Source organism: Callorhinchus milii, unplaced genomic scaffold (assembly GCF_018977255.1).
Source record: "Callorhinchus milii isolate IMCB2004 unplaced genomic scaffold, IMCB_Cmil_1.0 Scaffold2, whole genome shotgun sequence".
Taxonomy (NCBI): domain Eukaryota; kingdom Metazoa; phylum Chordata; class Chondrichthyes; order Chimaeriformes; family Callorhinchidae; genus Callorhinchus; species Callorhinchus milii.
In genome coordinates this window covers 116072225-116098307 of record NW_024704743.1, presented here as the reverse complement: position 1 = coordinate 116098307, position 26083 = coordinate 116072225, and the positions used below count along the sequence as shown (strand labels likewise).

Genomic DNA, 26083 nt, shown 5'->3' with positions numbered 1-26083 from the left:
TTTAAGGCCATCTATGGCCTTGCCCCCTCCTACCTCTCTGACCTGCTAACTCTCTACCAACCTGCCTGCTCCCTCCGCTCAGCGGGCTCCGGTCTGCTCCATGTCTCCTGCCCGATCCGCCCTACCATCGGCCGGGCTTTCAGCTTCTTTGCCCCCACACTCTAGAACTCCATCCCACAGTCCCTTTGCCTTGCTTCCTCCCTTGCCTCCTTCAAGGACGGTCTCAAGACCCTTCTCTTCGATCGTGCCTTCGGTCACCCTCCCATCTCTCTGCCTTCCCTCACCCCTACACCATCCCTCCCCCATGCTCAGGCCCCAACACCTGACTGTTCAGCGCTTTGGGATATCCTCCCGATATGAAAGGCGCTCTGTAAATGTAAATGTAATTGTATTGTTGTTGTTGTTGTTGACGGTGTCGAAAGCAGCAGAGAGGTCAAGCAGGGTGAGGAGGCAGAGGGAGCCCTGGTCGCAGATGGACAGAATGTCATTTGTCACTTTGACCAGGGCGGTTTCTGTCCTGTGGACGGCACGGAAGCCCGATTGGAGGGGTTTGAGGAGGGAAGTAACGGGAGAGGAAGGAGCAAAGTTGAGAAGCAACAACTCGTTCCAGGACCTTGGAGAGGTCACGTGTCATTACGTGGCTGGCTGCCACATTCACCTGCAAAATACAGCCACTGCACCACGTAACGGTAAACCTGCGAAACGCTTTGAGACATCCTCCTGACATGAAAGGCGCTACATGAAATGGCGAGGGTTATTATTTATTTTCATCTCTCATATCACACGGATTAAATCCAGCCCTGCATTCTGATGCGTCCCCCTATGTTGCTGATGGAGCAGGTAATTATATCTGCCATCACTCACTATGCTTCAGTGACATTCTCTTTCAGCTTGCTCTTCAGTTCAATGTGAAATCAATGCGTTTTTCATTAAGATCAGTACATAAAAAGTTAATTTCTAGTCTCAGGACCTTTCCCTTTATAACAAACAGTCGCCGCCAACTGAAGCATTGTTCAGCAAACTGATGATTGATTTTTACAAATATATCAACATTGCACAGTATCTATATTCCGTTGAACTCTAGGAGGTCTCATCCACTCGCTTGTAGGTTTTTATTGATGTCTACATTGGCCTCCAGATTAAATATGATTTTTTTGCTGTCAGTTTTGTTTTTAAGAAAAAAATGTGAGAATTGATGATTTTTACAGATTGACTTCCAGACCCTTGTCCGTATCTTCAAACCCCTCCATGCCTTGCTGCTCTCCTATCTTCTATGGTCCCACTCCCCTGCCCCCAACCACTGCCTCAAACTCGGACCTGTTTTGTGGAAGGGTGGGGGGACAGGGGACGGTGGGGGTGACAAGCCTTTCAGAGACTTTGAGTTCCCTATTTGTCTCTCTCTCCCTAAATCTCTCTGCCTTGCTCCTTCCCTATGTGTACATGCTTTCAGACCTATTGAAAAATCCTCTCTTTGACTGCACCTATCTGCACCTATCACAACCATGTCCTGCTTTGCTCATTCTCTCACTCAATCTCTGTAAAGCATTTTGAGATGTTCTCGCATATGAAAGGTGTTGTATAAGTGCAAGGGAAGTGGAGCTGGAGTCGCCTAGTCACCCTATTCCGGATGAGAATCATTTCAGAGGGTCACCTGCCCAGTCAACCCCACTGCCACCGTCATAACTACTGTGATACAGACATTGCTGGTGAAGTTACTATTCTGTAAACTTCCAGCATTCTTGTCACTTATTTGGTATATCAGGGCCCTTTTTATAGACCTCAATGCAACAACAACAATGTGCATTTATATAGCGTCATTATGTACAGTCATTGTAATGCACTCCAAAATGCACATAATGTCTTGGAGTGCTTTACAATGACTGAGCAGGATGCGGGGAAGGCCGATGTGACAATAAGTGCCCTCGAAGAAGTACGTTTTAAGGCGGGACTTAAAGGCAGAAAAAGATAAATGAGTCTTGCAAGGTGATTGATGGAGGGAATTCCAGAGGTTAGGGGCATAGAATCTGAAAGTTTGGCTGCTGAGTGGGTGGGGGGCGGGTTACACAATTCCTGAGTTAGTCGAGTGGAAGGACAGAGGAATGGGGTAGCAGAAGATCAGAGATTGGGGGGTGGGGCCTGGATAGTGGACATCATAGTGGACAAAGCCATCTCGGACCACTTCCTCATCTCCTTCTCCTCTCACATCCCTCTCTCCTCCACCAAGCCCTCAACAATCCTCTACCCCCTTGGAAAAGGCTTCCCCCTGAGACCCTCACAAAGGCCCTCACATCATCTCACATCACAAAGGCCGCCAGGCAGCCTCATGCACCTGCTTCTTGTCACCCACCACCACGCCCTGTCTGTCCCCCTCATCCTCCTGATCATCTGCTCCACATGCTCCACGATCGCCTCTCCTCCACCTTCAACTCCCTCGTCCCCATGTAATCCAGGACCAGCTCCAAACCCACCCGATCCCCCTGGTACAACAATCATCTCCACCGCCAAAAAACCCAAACCTGGCTGCTCGAGCGCAGATGGCGGAAAACTGGCCTGACAGTTCACCGCCAACGGTGGCTCGAGCATCTCCATAGTTACCGTCGTTCTTTGACACGCGCAATACCAGCCTTCTACTCCAACATCATTTTGGAGGCTAAACACAAGCCTAAAATCTTTTTTTCCCACCACCCACTACCTCCTCCGTGCCCCCCCTCTGGCCTCCTCAATCTTCATATCAAATGCCAAGTACAAGGAGGTCATGGACTTCTTCTCTTCTAAAATACTTAACATCCGCCAGGCAGCCTCATCACCTGCCGCTTGTCACCCACCACCGCACCCTCTCTGTCCCCCTCACCCTCCCCATCATCTGTTCCTACCACCACCCCCATCCTACATTCCTTCCTCCCCATCTCTCCCTCCTCCCTCTCACCCACCATCACCTCCATGAAACCCACCACCTGCTGCCTTGACCACATCCCCACCAACTTGCTGGTCACCCAGCTCCCCCTCATCTGCCCACTACTGGCTGACATCATCAACCAGTCCCTCTCCTCCGGATCAGTCCCTGCCTCCCTCAAAACTGCTGCCATCACCCCCTTCCTGAAAAAACCCTCCTTAGATCCCTCAAACCCCAGCCACTATCACCCTATATCTAACCTGCCCTTCCTCTCAAAAGTTCTAGAACGCATCGTTGCCAATCAACTTCATGCACACCTCTCCTCCCACTCCATCTTCGAACCCCTCCAGTCCGGTTTCCGCCCTGCCCACAGTACAGAGACTGCACTTGTGAAAGTCACAAACGACATCCTCTCTATCTGTGACCAGGGCTCCCTCTGCCTTCTTGTCCTCCTATACCTCTCAGCCGCGTTTGACACAGTCGATCATGCCATCCTCCTCCACCGTCTTTCCTCTGTCATCCACCTCAGTGGGACTGCACTCGCCTGGTTCGAGTTCTACCTCACAAACTGCCAGCAGTACATCTGCACAAACGGCTTTTCCTCCTGGTCGCACCCGGTCACCTGCGGGGTATCCTGAGGATCCATCCTTGGCCCCCTCCTCTTTCTGATCTATATGCTCCCTCTTGGGGATGTCATCCGCAGACATGGGGTACATTTCCACATGTACGCGGACGACACCCAACTCTATTTTTCCACCTCTCTTTGCGACCCCCAGTCCCCTGATGTTCTGTCAGCCTGCCTGTCAGACCTCAGGGGCTGGATGAGCGCAAATTTCCTTCAGCTGAACGTTGACAAGACGGAAGCCATACTCTTTGGCTCTTGTCAACATCTAAAATCTCACGGTTCTCACCTCCTCCACCTACCCGACCTCCCCCTGAAACTCTCCAAACCCGTACGCAACCTAGGTGTCAGGTTTGACCCCCAATTATCCTTCCTCCCCCACATTCGGTCCCTCACCAGCACCGCTTTCTTCCACCTCCGACGGATCACCCGTGTCCGCCAATACCTCTCTCCGAAAGCCGCTGAAACCCTGGTCCATGCCTTTGTCATCTCTCAGCTGGACTATTGTAATGCCCTCCTCGCCGGTCTCCAATCCAATACCATCCACAAAATCCAGATTATTCAAAACTCTGCCGTCCGCATTCTCACCTGCACGAAACTCTGCTCCCTGATCACCCCAGTCCTTGCCAGACGAGAGGATCGACTTGAAGATCAACTTTAAGATCCTCACCCTCGGTGGCTGTGCCTTCAGCCACTATGCTCCGAGGTTCTGGAACTCCCTTCCTCACTCCCTTCGCCTCGCTCTCTCTCTTCCTATTTTCAGGTCTCTGCTGAAGACCTTTCTTTTCGACCGCGCCTTTGGTCACCTTCCTCCCCCTCCCCCTGGCTCGGCCCCGGGATCAGTTACTGTGAAGCGCTCTGAGATGCCATCCGGAGTGGAGAGCGCTATATAACTCTAAGTCGTTGTTGTTGTTGGAACTCACAATAATCTAACTCAGATGCAAGAGTACTTGCCAAATGGGATTCCAACCTGCAACCTTCTTGTGAATAGCTTAGTGCATTTCAAGTCGTTCAGGTGCCAAGTTAGCACAGTTGGTAGAACGTAGGTTTGAGCCACGCCAGTCTTTCCCAAAATGCTCTATTCCTTCCACTGCATCTCTCAGATGTGTGTTGTAGGAATCTTGAGATGGAAGAATCCAACACAACTGCATTGCCTGGTAGAAGACGAGCATTTCCCTGAAGAGAGATGTGGGGAGCCAGGGTTAAACACCCTTTTCTCATTCTGTGCTTTCATCTGTTCTTATAGTAAGTAAGTGCCCTGCCAGTAATCGACTTAGTGCTGAGTGCACTCAGTAGATTGTGTGAATGGTTTGCAGATTGGAAGAGTGCCCTTTGCCAGAACTTACAGCACCACAGGTGGGAGTATGACTGAGGGATAATCACGAATGTGTCCGAGGAGTAATCATAAAAGAAACTATTTGTGATTAGCCATTGGCATTGATATTAGTGCCATTGTAAGGCACAAAGCATGGGAGAATCCATTCACCAAGCTTACAGCGAGTGGGATAATGTTACAGCCTTTGTCACTTTTGCCGAAATACTGCATGAAGATGAGTGAAAACGTCAGCCTCTTTAGATTTCACTAAAATAAAGATGAAACGGAAGGGATGCTTTCTATGAAACAAAGGTCAAATTATATTGGCTCTGAACACAAAATATGACTAAAACCTGCTGCACTCTTCATTTCTGTGCCCACTTTTTTACACAGAGAGTTGTTACAGTCTGGAATGTGCTGGGTGAAAGGACGGTGGAAACAGATTCAATAACAATTTTCAAAAAGGAATTAGATAGGTGTTTTAAGAGGAAAAATTTGAGGAAAGAGTAGGGGAAAGGGACTGATTGGGTAGCTCTTCCAAAGGACCAGCACAGGCATGATGGGCTGAATGGTCTCCTTCTGTGCTGTAATATTCTATGATTCTAAGCTCTGTCAAGATAAATGCTGATTGAAGACAACATATGTCTCGCCACCACAGATAATGGCTACAGTAGAGCAAGCCTTCTCAAGGTGTCTGCTTTGCTCAGTTGGCAGTACTTTCACCTCTAAAGTCAGAAGGTTCTGGGTTCAAGCCCCTCGTCAGGACGTCAGGAATGTCTATAGGAACATAGGAATTAGGAGCAGGAGTAGGCCATTCAGCCGCTCGAGCCTGCCCCCCCATTCAATAGGATTATGGCTGATCTTCTAACCTAACTGCATTCGCCCGCCTTATCCCCATATCCCTTAATCCTTCTATCCTTTAGAAATATATCATACTCAGTCTTGAATATGTTCAAGAACTGAGTATCTGCAGCCTTCTGGGATAGAGAATTCCATAAATTCACTATCCTCTGAGTGAAGACGTGTTTCCTCAACTCTGTTCAAAAAGGCTGACCCTTAATCTTAAGACTGTGACCCCTAGTTATAGATTCTCCTACCAGCGGAAACAGTCTCACACTGTCTACTCTGTCAAGCCACATAAGAATCTTATATGTTTCTATAAGATCACCCATAATTCTTCTATATTCCAGAGAATATAGGCCTAGTTTACTCAACCTATCCTCATAGGTCAACCCCCTCATCCCAGGAACTAACCTAGTGAATCTATGCTGCACCCCCTCTAAGGCGAGTATGTTCTTTCTTAAACAAGGAGACCAAAACTGCACACAACATTCCAGGTGCGGTCTCACCAAGGCCTCATACACTTGCAGCAAGACTTCCCTACTCTTGTATTCTAACCCTTTTGCAATAAACACCAACATGCCATTAGCCTTCCTAGTTGCTTGCTGTACCTGCATGCTAACTTTTTGTGACTGGTGTAAAAAGACACCCAAATCCCTCTGAACACTAACACTATCTAATCTCTCCCCTTCCAGAAAATAATCTGTTTTTCTGTTTTTACTACCTTGGTGAATAACTTCACACTTCCCCACATTATATTCCATCTGCCACCTTCTTATCCACTCACCTAGCCTATCTATATCCCTTTGGAATCTTTTTATGTCATCCTCAGAGCTTACTCTCCCACCTAGCTTAGTATCATTCGCAATTTAGATATTTTAAGTTCTATGTCTTCATCTAGATCATTGATATAGATTGTAAATAGCTGAGGCCGAAGCACTGATTCTTGTGGCACTCCATTAGTCACATCCCGCCAATCTGAGAAGGACCCGTTTATCCCTACTCTCTGTTTTCTTCCTGTTAGCCATTTTTCGATCCATGCTAATATATTGCTTTTAATTCCATGGGCCCTAATCTTATGTGGCACCTTGTCAAATGCCTTCTGAAAATCTAAATACACTACATCTACTGGTTCCCTCCTATCTAACCTGCTAGTTACATCCTCAAAAAAACTCTGAAAGAATTGTTAAGCATGACTTCCCTTTTGTAAAGTCATTTTGACTCTGCCTAATCATGTTATGGGCTTCTAAGCACACTACTATGACGTCCCTAATTAAGGATTTTAGAATTTTCCCTACCACCGATGTCAGACTGACTGGTCTATAGTTCCCCATCTTCTCTCTCCCACCCTTCTTAAATAGTAGTGTTATGTTTGCGATCTTCTAATCAATGGGAACTGTTCCAGAATCCAGAGAATTTTGGAAGATTACAAACAAGGCATCCATTATCTCAGCAGCCTCCTCTTTTAAAACCCTAAGATGCAGGCCATCTAGGCTGATGCTCCAGTGCAGTGTTGGGGATGCGCTGCATTGTTCGAGGTGCCATCCATTGGATAAGATGTTAAACCAAGGTCTTGTCCACCTGTTCAAGTGGACGTTAAAGATTCAGTGGCACTATTCAAAAAGAGAAGGGCATTTCTGCTGGTGTCCTGGCCAACAATCTCACAAATAAAGTTGCTCATTCAATTCATGGCTGTTTGTAAGACATAGCTGTGTGCAAACTAGCTGCCACATTCACCTAAAAAATAAGAGTAACTACACTTTACTGTAAATCGGGTGAAGTGCTTTTAAACATTCTCCCTATGTATCAAATTTAAATTTAAGGATTATTATTATTGTATTAAGCCTGTGGTCTGAAGGCTGAGACCATGAGACATGTTATGCCTCTGGAATGGGCAGCTTTCTTTATCATTTGCTGTAATTACCTCAGAGAATGGCTCATGGATGTGGAGCCGCCCAGTGAGATGTGAGTGTGTGTCTGATTTCCCCAGAGGTACAGCAAAATATCCACATCTGATTTCCCTGGTGGTCACATGGATATGCAAGTCCATTCTCCCAAATTGTCTAACAAGAGGCATGCATTCAATCTAGCTGGATGCACACTTCCTATCTCCCCAGGGTTCCAGGGTAGGACCTCTCAGAGGCACCAAATAATCACAGAAAGTTTACAGTTTGGAAGAAAGCCATTCAACCCATCATGCCTGTGCTGGTACTAGCTCCCCCACTCCCTCCCCCAGTGGAGTTATGTATAAGCATGCAAGCAATCTCCCAAGCAGTCAAACACAATGTGTGTATGATCTGGGGAGTGACAAATGGATTGTAACCACAGATAGATACACACTGGAACAAGGAACAGCAATCATATCATCTCATGAGAGAGTATTTCAAAAGATTGATGTAACAGGAGAGCATGAACCAAGGATTAACACCAATATAAAAAAGGGGGGAGTTTAGAAGAATTTAATTTTACACAGAGGATTGTCAGAAGTTGCTTGCTGAAAACATATATCCAGAAATGAATGTAGGTGGATTCATGACAACATTTGAAAGGGAATTGCTTTTTTTGGTTAGCCGGGTGTCTGAAATCAGAATCTCTTTGCCTTGCTTAAGAGTCCCCAAACCATGATACTGAGAGTTCCACATAACACATGGAAATGTTCTCCTGTCTGGAAGTGAATTTAGCACTCACTCCCTGAAGAGATGCACCTTGCTCACCTAATCCCGAAAAGAATTAGACGCAGGTTGGCAAGGATCGGGAACCCCAGAGTGTGAGGTCTCATTGATACTTGAGGACAAATAATATTAATAGATATGGTGACACAGCAGAGGACTGAGATAAGAGTGAGATAGCTTCAAGACTATTTTAAGGGTGTGTGGAGCTAGCAGCAGCATAGACAAAATGGTCCAAATGGCCTTTTTCTATGCTGTGAATTTATATATTTGCACAATGAAAGGGCATCCATTGAAAACAGAATTTAAGGAAAACAAGTCCTCAGTTTACAGTAGTCTGCACACTCCACTCTAGACAACTGGAAATTGCACTGCACATGTGGGGACTCTCAGTCTGGTTTGGATACTCTTGAGCATGAATGATGGGTTTTCGCGAGTGTCAGACACCCGGCTGCCAAAAAAAAGAGCTGGCAGCAGTAGATATAACAGGGCTTTATTGATACATCCAAAATTTGGATTGTGAAGAGTTGCAAACTTGCTGTCGACTCATCTCAAATTGCTTTGTGCTATGTGGGTGCCAAAGCCCTTTCTAATAATAATCCCTCCAAAACAAAACAATAATAAATCGGTCATTTTCAATCCACGACTGTTTGTGGGACACTGTTGTGCACAATTGGCTGCTGCGTTTCGCCCACAAATATACGGTCAATTCACTTTACAGCATATTCTGTGAAATACTTTGAGACGTCAAGAAGACGTGAAAAGCGCTATATCAAATGCAAGGATTATTATTATTATTACAAGATAAACACACAGGACTGTAATCGCTGACTTCCACAGAGTTTGAGGAGAAAGCTGAGTACTAGTGTTGGTGGAGGATAAGTGGGTAATGGAAGGAAGTGTTGAGGTAAGCAGACAATTGCAGCAGGTATTCCCCTTTCGTCTGGGTTAGAAAGGGGAAATGCAATATAATACAAATTTATTGCCAATTGTTTCTTGTTTTAAAAGTAATGTTCCACCTTTTTTTTTTAAACAGGAAATTCTCCCACTTCTCCTTTCTCCAAACCTCTGAGTCTTAGCTACACAGGGAGAAGAGAATTGGTGGCCAGGTACCAAGCCACTGGAAACTCCCTTCCCTTTCTCAAATTTCAGCGCATTGGGACGTCATCCTGACATGAAAGACACCACAGAAATGCAATTTGTTGTTGTTATTGAAACAGTGTCATGGAATCTTTCACGTTCAATTAGACAGGAAGCCGGAAGCTTGGTTTAACATCTCATTGAAGGATGACACCTCTGACAAAACAGCGCACAGACTGCATTGGACACTGCATTGGAGTGTCAGCATAAACTATATGAATTCATCATCCCGATGTGGGATTCGCAACCTTTTGCCTGAGAGGCCAGACTGCTACCAACTGAGTCAGGCTGACACTAGGATATGTTGATGCTGGGTGAGTTGATATGTTGGCTACTTACTGCATGGATGTCTCTGGATTTTCACTTCACTGATGGCAACGTACCCTGGCTGGCCTGAGGTAACTGCTTCAAACACAACCTGCAATAAGCAAAATCCTGTTTCAATAAGTCATTGCAGGCAGTAAAACTAGAAACACTTTTTTTTAAACATAATAATAAAATTATAATACAAATAATACCTTTGGGAGGACGTCTCAAAGCGCTTCAAAGGATTTACTGTAAATTGTAATGACTGTTTGTTTTGTAGGTTAACGTGACATTTCTGATCATTCTATCTGACAATCCTCTATTCTTTTCTCTCTGCAATTTGACGACTAGGATAAAGTTTTCACAAGCATCTCTGTCCGCAAATATCTCCCGCGGGGATGGTGATTCAAGCCTTGAAATGCATGAGCACCTTGTGGAAGGGAGAAAAGGGGTTCATGGGTCATCTGAGCTGAGCCTGATCCTCGGGACATCCTCCTGACATGAAAGGCGCTATATAAATGTAAATTTGTATTGCATATTGTATTGAATTGATCTGGTTGTCATCCAGGCACTCCTAACTTATGTGTTGAAGCAAATTGTACAATACAATATAATTTACATTTATATTGCATCTTACATGTCGGAAAGACATTCCAAAGCACTTCACACTGCTGGCTGGGCATTTAGTCATTCACTTCATGGCTGTTTGTGGAACATTGTTGTGCGTAAATTGGCTGCCATGTTTGCCCACAAAATACAAAGTCTTTATACCTTGTAGCAAGTCCTGCGAAACGCTCTGCAACATCCTCCTGATGTGAAGGGTGCTACATCAAATGTAAGGATTATTATTAGTAGGAGAAAGAGTATTTTGCAGAAGAACATCTCACAGGCTTAAAAAAAAGGTTGGAATTTCAGTGCTGTGGTATCTTATTGTTACATTTTGTAAAGTCGATTGCCTTTGGGAGCCTGAGAAACATCCAAGGGTTTTACATTTCGTAAGGAAATGCGCCAAGGTCCGGACCTGTCAGACCTGAAGCTTCCAGCTGCAACAACATCTGGAGAACGCATGCGAGGAGCTTGATTTCTCCAGGATTCAAACCTTCAAAGCAGCAAACCCCCCACCACCCTCACTTCCCCTCAAAATGACCACTGTAATAGCTCTTTGTTAGTTAAAGCAATTTTGGGGAAATGTTTGGCAATGTTTATCAGCCAGGAAACAACAGAGCAACTCCAGGCTTTGCAGCTACTCATGAAAATGCATTGGATATTTGCCCAAGAGTTGGTTTACATCAAGTCCCTTCCTAACAGGAAACCAGTTCCACATCACATTGCAGACTCCTCAATCTTCACTGTAAAGCAAAACTATGTTTTTTTTGAAAAATAAACCAAATTCACCTCTTCCATTATTTCTCCCCTTCCTAACTCTCCCAAGGGTCTTTGCCTAGTTTCCCCCTTTGGTTATCATATGTATACATAAGGGAGAAGAGTTTGAATTCTGGCGTGGAATAGCCTGTTTCTGTACAATATGCACTCTGTGGTGCCAGCTACCTGCTACGTGAGCCGGCTACTCAAATCAGATTGGCTGGGAGCCCTGGTATAGTCCAAACTGCCCATTATTCCTATCTCCCATTCCCATTTCATTCTCAGTTTGGTTTGGATACTCTTAAGCATGGTGATGCGTTTCCGCATGTTTCAAACATGCTGACCCCCAATTTTTTTTTCATTTATTTCAACTTGTATTTATATAGCACCCCCTCACACAGGTTAGAGAAAAGGGGGGGGGAGGAGGGGTGAGAGGAAGAGGGAGATGATGGGGGGAGGGAGGGAGGAGGGAGCAAGAGGAGGCGGAGGCGGGGAGAGGAGGGTGGGGGGGGAGTGGAGTGGTGGGGGGGGGGGGGAGAGGAGGGGGATGGGAGTGAAGGGAAGTAGGAGAAAAAGGAGAGGTGTGGTGGGGAAGAAGTTGGAGGGAAACATGAAGTCCCAATTGTACGTTCGCATCTGTAACGCTGCTAATGGCTTAGATGAAGTTTTACTAACATCTCACGGAGGTTCGCTAGCCACAGGGTATTAATTCAACAGGAAATTGGTGTTAATAAATACTTCCTAACAGCCTGGAACTCAGACCCGAGGTTTAACACCAGACTTTATGCAGCAGGCTGACCCCGAGCTCATGTCGAAAAATACGAGGTTTTGGCAGGTTAATAGCTTTTTTGTGGCCCACTTCTCACCTTTGATCTGCTATTACTCACTATTCCCATTGGCCATGTTTCCTCTGCTATTAATACCCTGTACAGGAACACGCCGTGTCGCAATGCTCCAGTGAAAGTGATGGGATTTATATGCCGAAAGCTGGACCCTGCAATTTGATTTCCTTGCCACTCGTCAACCTGCAATGTGTGTGCAAGCCATGTACACAATGTAACACACAATGCAGGTAACAGGGCTGAGAATGGCTTGTGCTTAGTATTATTAGAGCAGGGAGAGTTGCAACGACGACAACAACAACAACTTGCATTTATATAGCGCCCTTAGGATAATGTCTCATAGTGTTTCACACAGATAGGGAGATACCGACCACAGGAGAAGGGAGCTGACGTTATGCAGGGTCAATGTGCTAGATTTTTAGGTGGATTCAAAGACAGACAGATGGGGTTAGGGGAGATGGAAGAATAGAAGGACAGCATTCCAGAAGTTAGGAGTGTAGCTGCAGAAAACTTGGCCATCAAGGGATGGACGCACGTAGCAGACTGGAGTTAATAATAATAACCCTTGCATTTGATATAGCACCTTCATGCTGGTGAGATGTCTCAAAGCGCTTCACAGAAAAGTAGATTAACCGTGTATTTTGTGGCATCAGCCAGTTGCACACAGCAGTGTCCCACAAACAACCATGGAGTGAGTGACCAATTTTATTTGGGAGGATCGTTGGGCAGGACGATTATGTGGATTCCAGTTGTGTGTATTTGTGTGTGGCTCTGTCAGCGATCCAGCTGTGTGTGTGTGACACTGTCAGCGATCCAGCTGTGTGTGTGTGACACTGTCAGCGATCCAGCTGTGTGTGTGTGTGACACTGTCAGCGATCCAGCTGGGTGTGTGTGACACCGTCACAGGGATTCAGTTGTGTATGTGTGTGTAAGGGACGCTGTCACAGATATTCAGTACTGTGTATGTGATACACTATTACACAGATTCAATTGTGTGTGTGTGTGTGAGTGTGTATTAAGGCACAGTCACAGAGATTTGTTTGTGTGTAAGCGGCACTGTCACAGAGATTCAGTTGTGTGCAAGACACTGATGTAATGTAATAAGACACTTCATCAAATAGTAGCACTATTATCCTTTAACTGGTTAGCCTAAATCCCCTGAACATAATTAATCGCAGTCGAGTTTCCTTGCTATTTCCAACAAAATTCAGACCTGCCAACGTTCCCAATTTAACAATGTAACGATTTGTAATTCTATCATCTCACTTTACGTGGTTAATTCAGCTGCACCTGGTTTGGGGTTGTTCAGTGCTGACGCTGCGAGCAAGAATTCGGCAACCAGGCACTGACCAACCGCAATGCATTGCTGTGTTTTGCAGCAGGAAAATCACTCACAGATTGATTTGAACCAACTGCCTGGAAAGTTATCCATTTGTCCTCCCCTTCCCCATGTTAAATGACAATTGATCAGGCACGTCCTTCCAATGAATCGCCGGCATTTGTAGCGGTTTGTGGCATCTACTTAGAAATCCGATGGAAAAAATTGCCCACCCCGTAATTTAACAACACAGGCACTGAAGCTTCTTAGAGCGTAATTACAATGAAACATACATTTATATATCACTGGAAGGATATCACAAAGCGCTTTACACTATTGGCTTTTGGGGAGAGAGTGGTGGGGAAAACATGATCAAAAGTGCCATCAAAGGGGTAAGTCTTGAGATGGGCTAAATTACAAAATACCAGAGTGAAAGACTGGAGGATTGAGCAGAATTAGTACTTTTTCTTCTGAGTAGTGATAAGATATCTAAAAAAAACTTTGTGATATAGCGTTAGTTCCCAATAATGTTCTCTTGTCACACCCCTTGCATCAAAACATCTGAAAGCACCTCATGGGTAATTGCTGTCAAGTGCTTGCGATCGTAGCTGTTTTGGGTCCTGGCTAACAATCGCCTGTGTAAATTGGTCATTGACTTCATGGCTGTTTGTGGGACTCTGCTGTAAGTAAATTGGCACAAGACACAGCTATTACACCTTACAGTAAACGCTTTGAGACATGCTCCCAACATGAAAGGCGCTGTATCAAATGCAAGGATTATTTTTTATTATTATAAAGTGTTGTTTCAAAAGAACAAATCATCTTTAATTGAAAGTGGTTCAATCCTCGCCAGTCGATGGCAATGAATGTTCATGTGGACACTGATGTACCTGATCTGTGATTCGGTGCCAAAAGCCACTCACAGGGCTGATTTATTTATACTAACCATTTCACAATTTATTTCCAGTTTGGAGACTTCAGAAACCGCATTTATCTCACAATTTGGAATTGAATTTTTCCTGGATTTGATGAGAATGTCAAACTCTATTCTTTTTGTTGCCAACATCTTTGACTGTTAGCAAATTAAATTGCAGACAGTAAAATGGTTTCACATTAGGTCTCAGGTGTGTGATAAATTGGTGCAAAAGCATTGGGTGACCTTGGCTCTACCAGGCAATGATATAGTCACTGATGAAGCTGGGATAGCCCCTCAGCTCAGAAATCCTGTCCACGCTAACATGTCCACTGCAATACTGGGGAGGAGAGCATTTCATCTCCTTTAGAGTGAGATATTAAACATTGCTATCTCTGAATGGGCAGTTAGGCCTTTGATTATAGGATCCCATGGCACAAGTTCAAAGGGAAGAGAGTTTCTCCCAGGGTCCAGTTTATAATGCCCACAAAATATACAATCAATTCACTTTACAGTATATTCTGTGAAGCCCTTTGAGACGACTCAAAGAGGTGATAAGGCTCCATATCAAATGCAAGGATTATTTTTATTATTATATTATATTCCTCCCTAATCCCAAAGCCTAAGAGAAACACAGATTAATGTTGGTCACTCACCACCCTGCAGTTTGTGGAACGTCACTGGCACAAACCAGCTGCTGCTTTTGCTGAGATAATAATAGTCACTACACTTCAAAGTAACTCACTGTGCGAAAAGTACTGTGGGAAGTTTTGACATCTTAAACCGCTACATCAAATGTAAGAGCTATTCCTTGGAGACCTTTCATTCTACTAGAGGAGGTCATCTTACTAACCTGTGACAAAAAGACGGACAGATGCCAGCTAAATAAATAGAGCTTCATCCAGTGAGACAATTGAAAATACCTAATTCAATGACCAAACTTTCCCACTTAACAACAATTGAATGTTGGGTAGGAAATGGTTAGATTGTTTTGATGGCATTCAGAAGGTTATGGCACATTGAACTCATAAGCCAGGTTGATACTTCAATACATTGTTGGGGGAAGAGCTGCATTGTCAGAGATGGCGTCCTTCAGATGAAACCAAAAAGCCATCTGCCTGTTCAGGTGGGCATTAGATTATTATTATTATAGGCATTATTCAAAAACAGCAGTTACTCCTGGTGTCCTGGCAACAATCCTCCAGCTAAAATTGGTCACTCACTTCATTGCTGTTTGTAGAACATTACTTTGTGCAAATTGGCTACTGCATTCACTTACAAAATGCACATATACATTGAACTCCTGTGAGGGGTTTGAGACATCCTTCCGACGTGAAAGGTATCCATATCAAATGCAAGCCATTATTTGATGATGTATAAGCATTAATCATGCCATACCTGGTACAGACTTGGCCAGAAAGTACTTATAGCCAGCTCAGCCCAGCCTGTGGTGACCAATCCAGACACATTCCAGATCGGGTTCCCGAGCAGTCCCTCATTGACCTTCACGTAAACATTCAGCGTGCCTGGTTTGACCCCTTCCTTGGCAGACAGGGAATAGTGGAAGTTAATGCAGTGCGTGTCGTTTTCCTTTAGCTTCGGCAGTAACAGATGTGCTTTCTGCCCCGCATATCGTCCAGATGTGTTCACCATCATAAATGACCCTGTTTAAGTGTAGAAGTAAATACACATTAGGCACTCAGGACTACACTCCTTTTACTCAATATGAATTTGCTATAAGACCAGGAAAACTATCATAGCACTTAGAAACATCTCAGTTGATTCTGTTGGGTCTACATTTATTCTATTTTCTTAGCATCTCAGAAAATCCAGAATTCGGCAAATGATTGAAATTGAAACTCTTTTAAACTCTCTCCCCCAAGACATGTACCCTGCTCACCTCATTCTGGAGAGTAAAGGATACAGGTTGGCTCGAGCCAAGGGTTGGGGCCTCCAGAGTATGCATCTAAGTAATGATGAATTTTGACCAACTAAAATCTCAAGGTTTGCTACTGAGAGCATTATCAAGGTTCCTGCTGCTTCTCGAGCTAGGATCACCTTATTCATTGGGTTTTTGCTTCCAGGGTTAACAGGAGCTAAGTGTAAATAATAACTGCTCTACCAAGACCTAGTCAATACTGCCCTGGAGTATTACGGAGCAGTCTGGCTCAGGAGCGAGACTACCGAGTATAAACTCAGCCCCAAAGAGACTTCACTTACCTCCCTCCCCGAGAGGATAGTTGCTAGGGCAAGTAATTGACAGCTGGAATTAAGCACCTGAGTTCTGAGAAACGCCTGTGGAAGTTGGGAATGTTCACATTGGAGAAGGAAAGACTCGCAGGAAATCGTATTGAAGTATTCATGATCCTAAGTGGTTTAGATAAAATTATAAAATTTCTCAGATCTCAGGTGCTTAATTCCAGCTGTCAATTAGGCTCAAATAACAAGAGACACGCACTCATGTTAAAAAATAGACAGTTAAGATTTAATTGCATTACACAGAGAGTAGTAAATATGTGGAATAAGTAACACAGGGAGGTGGCGGGAAGACAAGTCGTATTGAGGGGCAATTGCATTCACAACCTCTCAATTTTAAGAAAGGAATTAGAAAGCTACAGATGAACCCTGTTGTTGGGGTCTGTAAAATCAGACTCTCCCTCATTGTGGGTTATTCATGGAGTGGTCACCAATTGGCCCTGATGCCACCGGACTCATCCTGCCCTGCCCATGTGATCATTGTACATGTGTGACCTTTGGCAGCGAATGTTGGCAAGTCACTCAACCGCAGGGTACATCAGAGCTGACCTCTTCCCACCCAATATACCCTATCAGCAGAGGATGCTGAAGAGGGAATCCTGTCTGTTTATTTCCTCCTTATAACAATACCAATCTTTGTATTTGATTTAGTGCCTTATTACTCTGTTGAGACATCTCAAATCGCTGTACAGAATATATTGTAAAGTGAATTGATGGTATTTTGTGGGCAAAACTCAGCAGTCATTTGCGCACAGCAAATGCCTGGGAAGGCTTATTTAACCTCCCATGCAGCTCAGCTGAGACCCTCAAACTCAGCACGGACCTGGATTCAAACCAGAAAGTTTCTGATCTGTATGCTGCAGCTCTATTTGCTACACTACCCTGGAAGCTCCTCATAATTCAAAACAACTATGGTATCCTGTAACCTCTCAACCTTCTTTGTTTCCTTTTATGAAAAGTTATTTGAGAGTAGTTTGAATGGTGTTCCTGTGGAGCAGCACAGGCAAAGATCACAAAACACAAAGCCAAACTACAGGAAATATTTGTGAACAAGTCCACAGCAACGGTATTCTGCTGTGTAACCAGTGGAAGCGATAAATGACTTGATTCCAACATGCCTTCTCTGACCTAAGAGACACTTGGAAAAATAACTTGCATGAAAAAAATGAAACACGCGTCTAACTTTAGATGCCGATTAAACCTGAGTCAAAGGAGGCAACTTGTGATTTGTCTGAAGTGCAGATCTATAGGACATCCTTTCAAATAACCCTGTCAGATTGGAAGCAGATTTGAACAGTGAGTTTATGATCTTCCAATTCGGACCAGTCCTCCCAATACTTCAGCTGGATATTGGCCCCGTGCTCAGGTCAAAGCAATTTGTGAGGCCACGAATTTAATAAATGGCTTTGGTTGGTGCCACACAGCCAAGAGCATACACTGGTTCACAAAGATCATCAATGCTTCTCAACTGCTCCCTTAACTTCCCTTCATCAGCTCATCTGTCACATTTACTAATGAAGAAAACCTGTGGAGTGAAAACCATCCTTTGGTAACAATTAAATCGTCCATTATAAGAAGATGACAACTTTCACCCGGTAACCAGCACGGACAACAACAACTTACATTTATATAGCACTCTTCATGCAGGATAGTGTCATAGAGCATGCACTGACTTAAGCTGGTAGTCACGCAATGGAATATTTTCATTGATTGCATAAAGGTAAGACCATATGTAAAACTGGAAATATAGGTTAATGCTGTCCAGCAGGCATATTGTTCCCACACGGACATAGGCTTATAGTGCAAAGAAGGTTCAAGCCTCTGTGCTCATCTGCGATCCATCCTAATGATTTTTAAGCTGCTCAATGCGGCATTAAGTCTGGTATTGACAGCAATATTAGACTAATGCAATGTATTAGAGATATTTTTTAATAACTCATGGTTTTATTAGAATTGTTGGTAATTTATTTTACAGATTTCTGTCTTTAAGAGTTCTATTTGGATTAATATTATAATCCACCTCAGTCTGTTCTGTTGTGTGGGTAAACACGCATGTGTGCATGTGTGTGTAGGTGTTTCTCTTCAATAGAATTTAAAATACTTCTGCTCCCAGTGTCCCAGCTCAGATTCCCAGTGACACAGCTAGGGTTCCCAATCTCCCACCTTGGGTTCCCAAACCCAGTTCAAGCTGCCAGTCAGCTGTGTGAAACACTTTGAGACATGTTCCTGAGGTGAAAGTCACTGGGTAAATTACTGTTTTTATGGAAAAACAACAACAACAAGATTCCATTTATAAAGCGCCTTTCACGTCAGGAGGATGTCCCAAAAACTATTGTCAACACAAGCACCAGGGATGGCATTAGATCTAAAATGATATCTATATAATCAATATTCACACTTACTGGTGTGCAGTTTGTTGCAACTGTTGTTCATTGTGAGGAATGTATGATTTTTGATATCCAATAATGAATTGCTTGTGTTTTCTCTCTCCATCCTGCCCCCTCCATAATCTTCCCATGACCCATCTGCAATTCATCCGTCAAGTATTCCATCATAAAATGAGGGAACATCCCATTGAAATTCGCTTTCCAAGAAACAGGAAAACAATCTCAATTTAATAAATGATGTTTCGAATGAAAGATTAAAGAAAAGGATCTTTAAAGATTAAAGAACCCTTTATTTTATTTACAAAATGGAAATACAGTATAAGCCACAGATGATATCCACGTCAGCTAGGAAACTGATATCCCTTTTGGGAAAATGATTGCATTGTTTTGTACCTACTTGTTCTTTATAATGTCAACCCTGCTCAGTTGGTATCACTCTTGCCTCTGGATCAGAAGCTGACAGTTCAAGTTCCATGTCGGGACTTTGAATTCACACAGTTTAGGCTGACACTCGAGAGTGCTTCATTGGTTATAGACACCATCCTTTGGATGCGATGTTAAAATGAAGTCTCTTCTACCTGTTCAAGTGGGCATTAAAGATCCCTTGGCACTACTCCAAAAGAGAAGAGAGGTTCTCTCTCAGCGCTTGGCCAACAATCCCCAGATAAAATTGATCATTTAATTCATGGCTGTGTATGGGACAATGAAAGTTATCTACCTACAAATTCCACAGTCATTGCACTCTACAGCATATCCTACAAAGCACATTGACACCGCTTCCCAAAGTAAAAGCAGTACCAAATGCAAGGATTATTTTTTCAAGTTGGATTTCCAGAGTTTTGTACGGTCTTAAATTTTTAGACATAAAGGCTGAACTGGCTAAAGACTAGGATGAATTTCGGGCCTTGGGTGTTATAAGAGTAGGAAAGGCAGCATAATAGACTGCACATAAATTGGGTAAGTGTCACAGTGGGAGAGGGCAGAGATGGCCTTTCAATGATGGCTTCTTAAAGCCGCCGAGCAAAAACAGCATTTATCTCTTTAGCTTGGGCCAACACTATCATGTATCATCTGACAGGCAGTTCCATAGACTTGTGTTGGAGGAAAACAAAACACCTTTATAGCCCATGGCACAAAACATGAAATGATACACAACTCTGTGAAAAGCTTGTGTGACACATCAATAACTCAGAGAGCACCATAGCCTCGGGCAACACACACTTACAAGAGTAATTTACTTCGATTTTCGTTTTTTTTAAAAAAGATATACGAGTCAAGGTGGTAATAACTGAGAAACGCTCTGTCGAATTTGGAGGAAATTATTACCAGAATTAAAACATGCCAAGTGACGGGGCTCAGAGTCTGACAGTCCAAGAATCCTTGACCTACCAGGCAAAGCGAGCACAGGCTTGTACCAGAATACTGCCCGATTCAATCATGCTCAACAAATTAATGTGTTATTTTTGCTCAGCTTGTTGTGACTTGCCATGAAAAACACCAACATCAAACAACCTGCATTTATACACAGTTATATGAATGAGGTGCCAGGCTAGCTCAGTTGGTGGCACTCTTAACTCTGAATCAGAAGGTTGTGGGTTCAAGCCCCATGTCTAAGCTGACACTCCAATGCACTGCTTCGGATGTGCTGTATTTTTGGATGCACTGTCCTTCAGATCAGATGTGAAACCAAGGTCTTGCCGAGCTGTTCAGGTGGACGTTAAAGATTCAATGTCGCTATTCGAAAAGAGGATTTTCTCCCGGTGTTCTGGTAGATACACATTGGGCCGTGCAGATATGCACTGGGCCACGTAGACACTTATCGGGTGATGGAGGTACGGGTTGCACATTATACAATAATATGGTCTGACCGTAAACTGTGCTCGGTGTATGTCTTCCTATGGGAGTGGAGAGCATGAGTGAATCACTCTTTCCTCCTCCTTAGATTCTCTGGCCAGCACCTTTGCCGACTTGATAAAAACGCTGCACACAGTGTACTTCTTTCGTTAGGACTTGAATCTTTCTTTAACTTTGCAGGCCTGCTGCTGACCAGACTATTTCCCCTGGGTTGACCCCTACTGACATGCTGTCAAGGCACTTAAGTGAACATCTGTTGTGGATCGTGTCCCTGCTTAGCAGCCTCCTGATAATGGCAACCGCTCAGCTCACGATGCTCCCCACTGATAATTCGCCTATATCGGTTATGCTAGAAACTCGTCAATTCCTATAAGTAAAAGCTGCCCAGAGACTGATGAATGAGATCAGGCTCCATCTGTGGCCTGTTGCCAAATTAATCTGGCAATTTCTTATCCAAGACTGTACAGGACCACAAAGCAAGAACGTTAGCGCCACAATTGTTTTCAATAAATTCATAGCAGACAAGTCTGTGCAAGCAATCCTGACCTCTTTCTCTTTCCTCTCCCCACCGCCCCCGCACACACACACACACATCTGCAAATAATGGCAGAATCTGCAGGTTACTAAGAAACAGAACCGTTGCGAACACAATTCACCAACAAATATGTCACTAATGTAATTTCCCGCAACCTCGGCAGCAAAGTCTACCCAATGTAGGTGGCATTCGCTCCAAGACTGGAACGAGCGAGTGGCTGAAAGTCCAAATAATGTTGTGCTACCTAGTGAATTTACTTCAGTTCCAATTCAAGATCCTTTACCACTTTACTCTTGGTATTTTCTCACTCACTGAGGTTGTTGAGAAGCTTCTGATGAAACCACCAATTTCTGGCTTGATGCGAAATGACATTTGAAGTGCACTTTTTGTTATTCATTCAAACCCTATTGATGTGCAATTCGTTTTGTTTGAATTGCATTCGCACAATGCCAGACAGATATCAAATCTGTACTCGCTACACACAATAAGAAAGCAGTGACAATAGCGGCTGCAAAGCATTATAAATACTAATAATTACAGTTACATCCGATTCCTCACCTATAATGTCAAAACATTTCAAAGTGCTTCACAGGGAATTGCAGTCAAGTGTAGGAACTGTGTATTTGTGGGTGAACGCAGCAACCAATTTGCACACAGCAAGTCCAACGGACAACCGTGAAATGAATGCACCATTTATCCAGATCATTGTTGACCAGGATGAAAATCCTTGCTGATAAGCAAGATACCGTCCGGCATAAAGGTTATATAAATGCGCTATATAAATGCAAGTTGTTGTTGCTTTTCTGGAACAGTGTCTTGGGATGGAGTTTGCCTACAAATACACAGTAACTACACTTCACAGTGAAATCCTGTATTTTACAATATATTCTGTGAGGTGCTTTGAGATGCCTCAACAATGTGATAAGACGCTATATCAAATGCAAGGATTATTATTATTTTGAAACGTTCTCCTGATGTGAAGGACGCTATACCAAAAATGTATGGATTATTATTAATATACACCTGAACAGGCGGATGGGATATTCTCATCTGAAGCATAGCACCTCTGGCAATGCAGCATTTACCTACTGCTGCACCTTATTGCCCGGTCAGACTGTGAGCTCAGATCTTGGCTTGGGGCATGGACCCACAACCTACTGACTCAGAGGTGGGAGCGCTATCAACTATCCCTGGGGCGAAGGAGGTGTACGCAAGGTCTCCTTGGAGATGAACTGACTACAAGGTGACATGTTTGACAATGGAATGTCAGAATCGAGCCGGCCCTCTGTGGCAGTCTCAGCAATCCTCTTCCTAAGCCAAGTGGGTCTGCAGTATTCCAGGGTACTGCACAGCCAGCCTGGCTCATCAGCATGATTTGAAAGGGCAGACTAGTCACTGGGAGCAGGGAATCTTCCTACTCAGATCCTGTTAACCCTCCAAGTCAAAGCCCTAATGGGTAGGATGTTCCTAGCTGGACAAGCAGTGTAAAAGCTTGCCAGACAGTACTTTTTATGGCAAGCTATACGGTTCAGCTCTTGCTTTAGTTTGGACACGATCTGTTTGACTGTTTAGTACTGCACCAGAATCACCCTCACTGAGATGCATCGTCACTGTCTTTTGGAAAATAATTTCAAACTGCAAAAACGCCACTAAGTGTCACCATAAATATCACTTCCTCCATACAGCGTGAAGCTCTGTAACTATCGAAACAATCGGTGGTGGGGGGGCGTGGCGGGGAATCGAGGTAAAACAAACAATTAAACATTGGGATATTATTAGTCTAAATTTTAAAAAAAGCGAAACTATATCCGCAACGGGGACGAGCGAAAGGCATAACCTGAATTTCACGACACAAGCAGAGTTCTCACACTCTGTGTTCTTTATCACCCCCGTACTCTGACTCTGCCATTCGTCATGTGTTGTCCTATGGTGCTCAGGGTGGTTTCAGCTCATTTACAGTGTGATTTCGCTGCAGTCTTTTTGTGCCATGGAAGTGCCTTCGTTATTTGATCACAGCCTGGGCCGTGAAACAATTCCAGAAATAGATTGTGCAACAGGCGAACGTCAAAACCATACTTACTCCCTCTTCATTCCTCTCTCTCTTCCTGCACCCCACCCCCCACCGCCCATTAAACACTCAAGTGCTGCTTTCCTATTGACGGCAAAAATTAAAGAAAAAAATGAACAAAGTTCAGGCATTGAGAGAATGGAAAGCAACCACTGACATAGATCAATTTATGGGCTGAGGTTATTGATTGCTTTCCAACAGCAACTGCTTGATTCAAGTAAATAATCCTGGAATTTGTTGCAATGCCTGTAACATTGAAACATCTCAATACGCTTCAGTGACCAACTACTTGTGTTTGTGAGTCTAACCCTTATATACGCGCACATATATCAAATCACATATTTGTTCACATGGGCATAATGAACAACGTTTTTCCCAACATTCTTACAGATCACTGGACGTACAGATAGACTTGCCTTTACGTTGTGTGTGAAACACTTTGACACCCCTCAACATGGGTCAATGACAATTTGCATGAATATAGATCTTTCACATAGGATAACACCTCAGAGTGCATCAAAGGGAAAGTGTGCATCCCAGAGCAAGGTAGGTAGAGGGAGGTGAAACTGAGGTAGAATTTTAGGATGAATTTGCAGACAGGGAGTGAGGACGCCAATGGAAAGGGATACTGGGAGAGAGCTCCAGCAGGCAAGGATAAGCATTTAAGCGATCAGGCACAGTGTGAAGAAATAAATGACCTGTTTGAACTCTTCCAAAGCTGAGAACAGTTATCATTAAAGAGGTTTTTGAGAGCAAGCCGTCTGAGCACTACCAAGTGGAAGTTAAAATGCCAGAAAGCCAAGTAACCTTCAAGGTTGCTAAGAACAGAACACTCTGAGTCTCTCATTGTCATTATTTATCCGTTTGAATCCCAAGATTGTTTTTTTCTTTGTGAATCTGTAAAATACGTTGAGTAACGATTTTTCTAATGTAGCCTCTTAGCTTCTTTGACAGAGGCAACCGAAAATGCTCAATTAATAGGGTAATGTAACATTGCTGGCTGTATTGGGTGTTGTTGGTGTCTTCAGGGACAGTTGTGTTGGTTTGCTCGGTCAGTGCACAGAGTGTGATTTTGTTTTCCTTTGCATTTGAACAAGGACAGTTGTGTTCTTTTCATTAGGTGAAGGGTTAGAGGAAAGAAAGAAGTTACATTATATCAGCATTCCTGCTGATGTGGGAAAGGGTTAAATAAACAACAACAACAAGATTCCATTTATAGAGCGCCTTTCACGTCGGGAGGACGTCCTCCCGACACACCATATTGCATAGAAATCCTCAATTCCCAGGCAGGACGAAACGTTGGGCAAGTTTCCTTACCCCACACGCCACTGTTTACCTAGCAGTAAGTAGGAAATTGGTTGTTAGTCGATTGGCGGATCGATTTTCCGGGGGTAATAATCGCTTTAAATAAATAAATAAATAAATAAATAAATAAATAAATAAATAAATAAATAAATAAACGAACAGACAAACAGATAAATAAATAAACAAACAAACAAACAAATAAATAATAATAATCTGGTCACTCAATCTACAACTGCTTGTGGGACACTGCAGTGCGCAATTTGCTGCCACGTTTCACCCAGAAGTTAAACAGTCAATTCACTTTACAGTATATTGTGTGAAGCGCTTTGAGACGCCTCGAAGATGTGATAAGGTGCTATATCAAATACAAGGATTGTTATTATTGTTATATCACAGGTAAGATTTTACAGACTGGGAATAGAACCAGTGACATTTCAGTCTGTATAGCTTAATGCTATAATCTACCACCAAAGTGAAGTAAGCAGGTCCTTTGCCCTGAGAGTTTCACCTCTCCATATGGCTGTAATTCCCAGATTAATCAGTCAGAGATCTGACCACCTCTCATCTCTCATCAGCTCTCATCACCAACAGCACTTCTTACTAACTTTACATGTTCTCTTAATTCTGACTACCTGTGTACTCTTCATTCTGGTGTCGGACAGCAGCTTGGCTCAGTTGGTAACGTACCGACATTGCCTTTTAGGTCAAAAGCTGGCACTTTGAGCTTGCAGTCTATTCTAGTGCACAACTCGGAGAGAGGAGGGAAGAGGAATGAAGAGGTGCCATCTTTTGGATGAGATGTTAAAACAAGCTGTCATCTGCAATTACTTCAGGTGAATATTAAAATTCTCATGCACTATTCAAAAAGAGACCAGGTCAACAATCTCCCACATATAATTGGTCATTCACTTCATGGCTGTCTGTGGCACCTTATGATGTATTCAAAGATAGCATTTTGACAGCATTTACTGTGGAACACTTTGAGACTTTTCAATGTGTTAGGTCGCTATAAAAATGCAAGTTCCTTCTTACTGTCCCAGATGGCTAAGTGTTGTATTTTTCTCATCCAAACCCCACACACGCACACACACATACACACACGGACACACATGCACACAAACACACAAACATACATGCACACAAACACACATGCACACAAATACACACACATTACACACACACACATATACACAATCACAGAACTAACTTGCGCATAAAATCTTGGCTGAGCATCTGCACGTGCTTCACAACCTAATACCCAACCTGAGCACATACTAACAGGGTTAGTATGCAGTTGTGGCAGCTGCTCCGTGTTGGGTATTAATCCATGCAAATACATAGTTTTCAGTCACTGGGCAGTTCCTTGATGAGGTAAATTGACTTCTGACAGATCCGCATTAACTGAGAAGCTCCGGCAAACAATTGTTAAAGCTAGACTCTCAAGCGTGGGTAAGTCAA

At 43.7% G+C, this 26083-nt stretch overlaps 1 protein-coding gene across 1 annotated transcript in view; it reads right to left on the bottom strand.

Moving 5' to 3' along the window:
* LOC103181055 (protein tyrosine phosphatase receptor type M) overlaps window positions 1–26083 on the bottom strand; it is a 220877-nt gene that overhangs the window by 174460 nt on the left and 20334 nt on the right. The window contains 2 exon segments of the mRNA XM_007897258.2: window positions 9819–9897; window positions 15619–15884. Of these exon segments, the coding sequence (XP_007895449.1) occupies window positions 9819–9897; window positions 15619–15884 (345 nt within the window).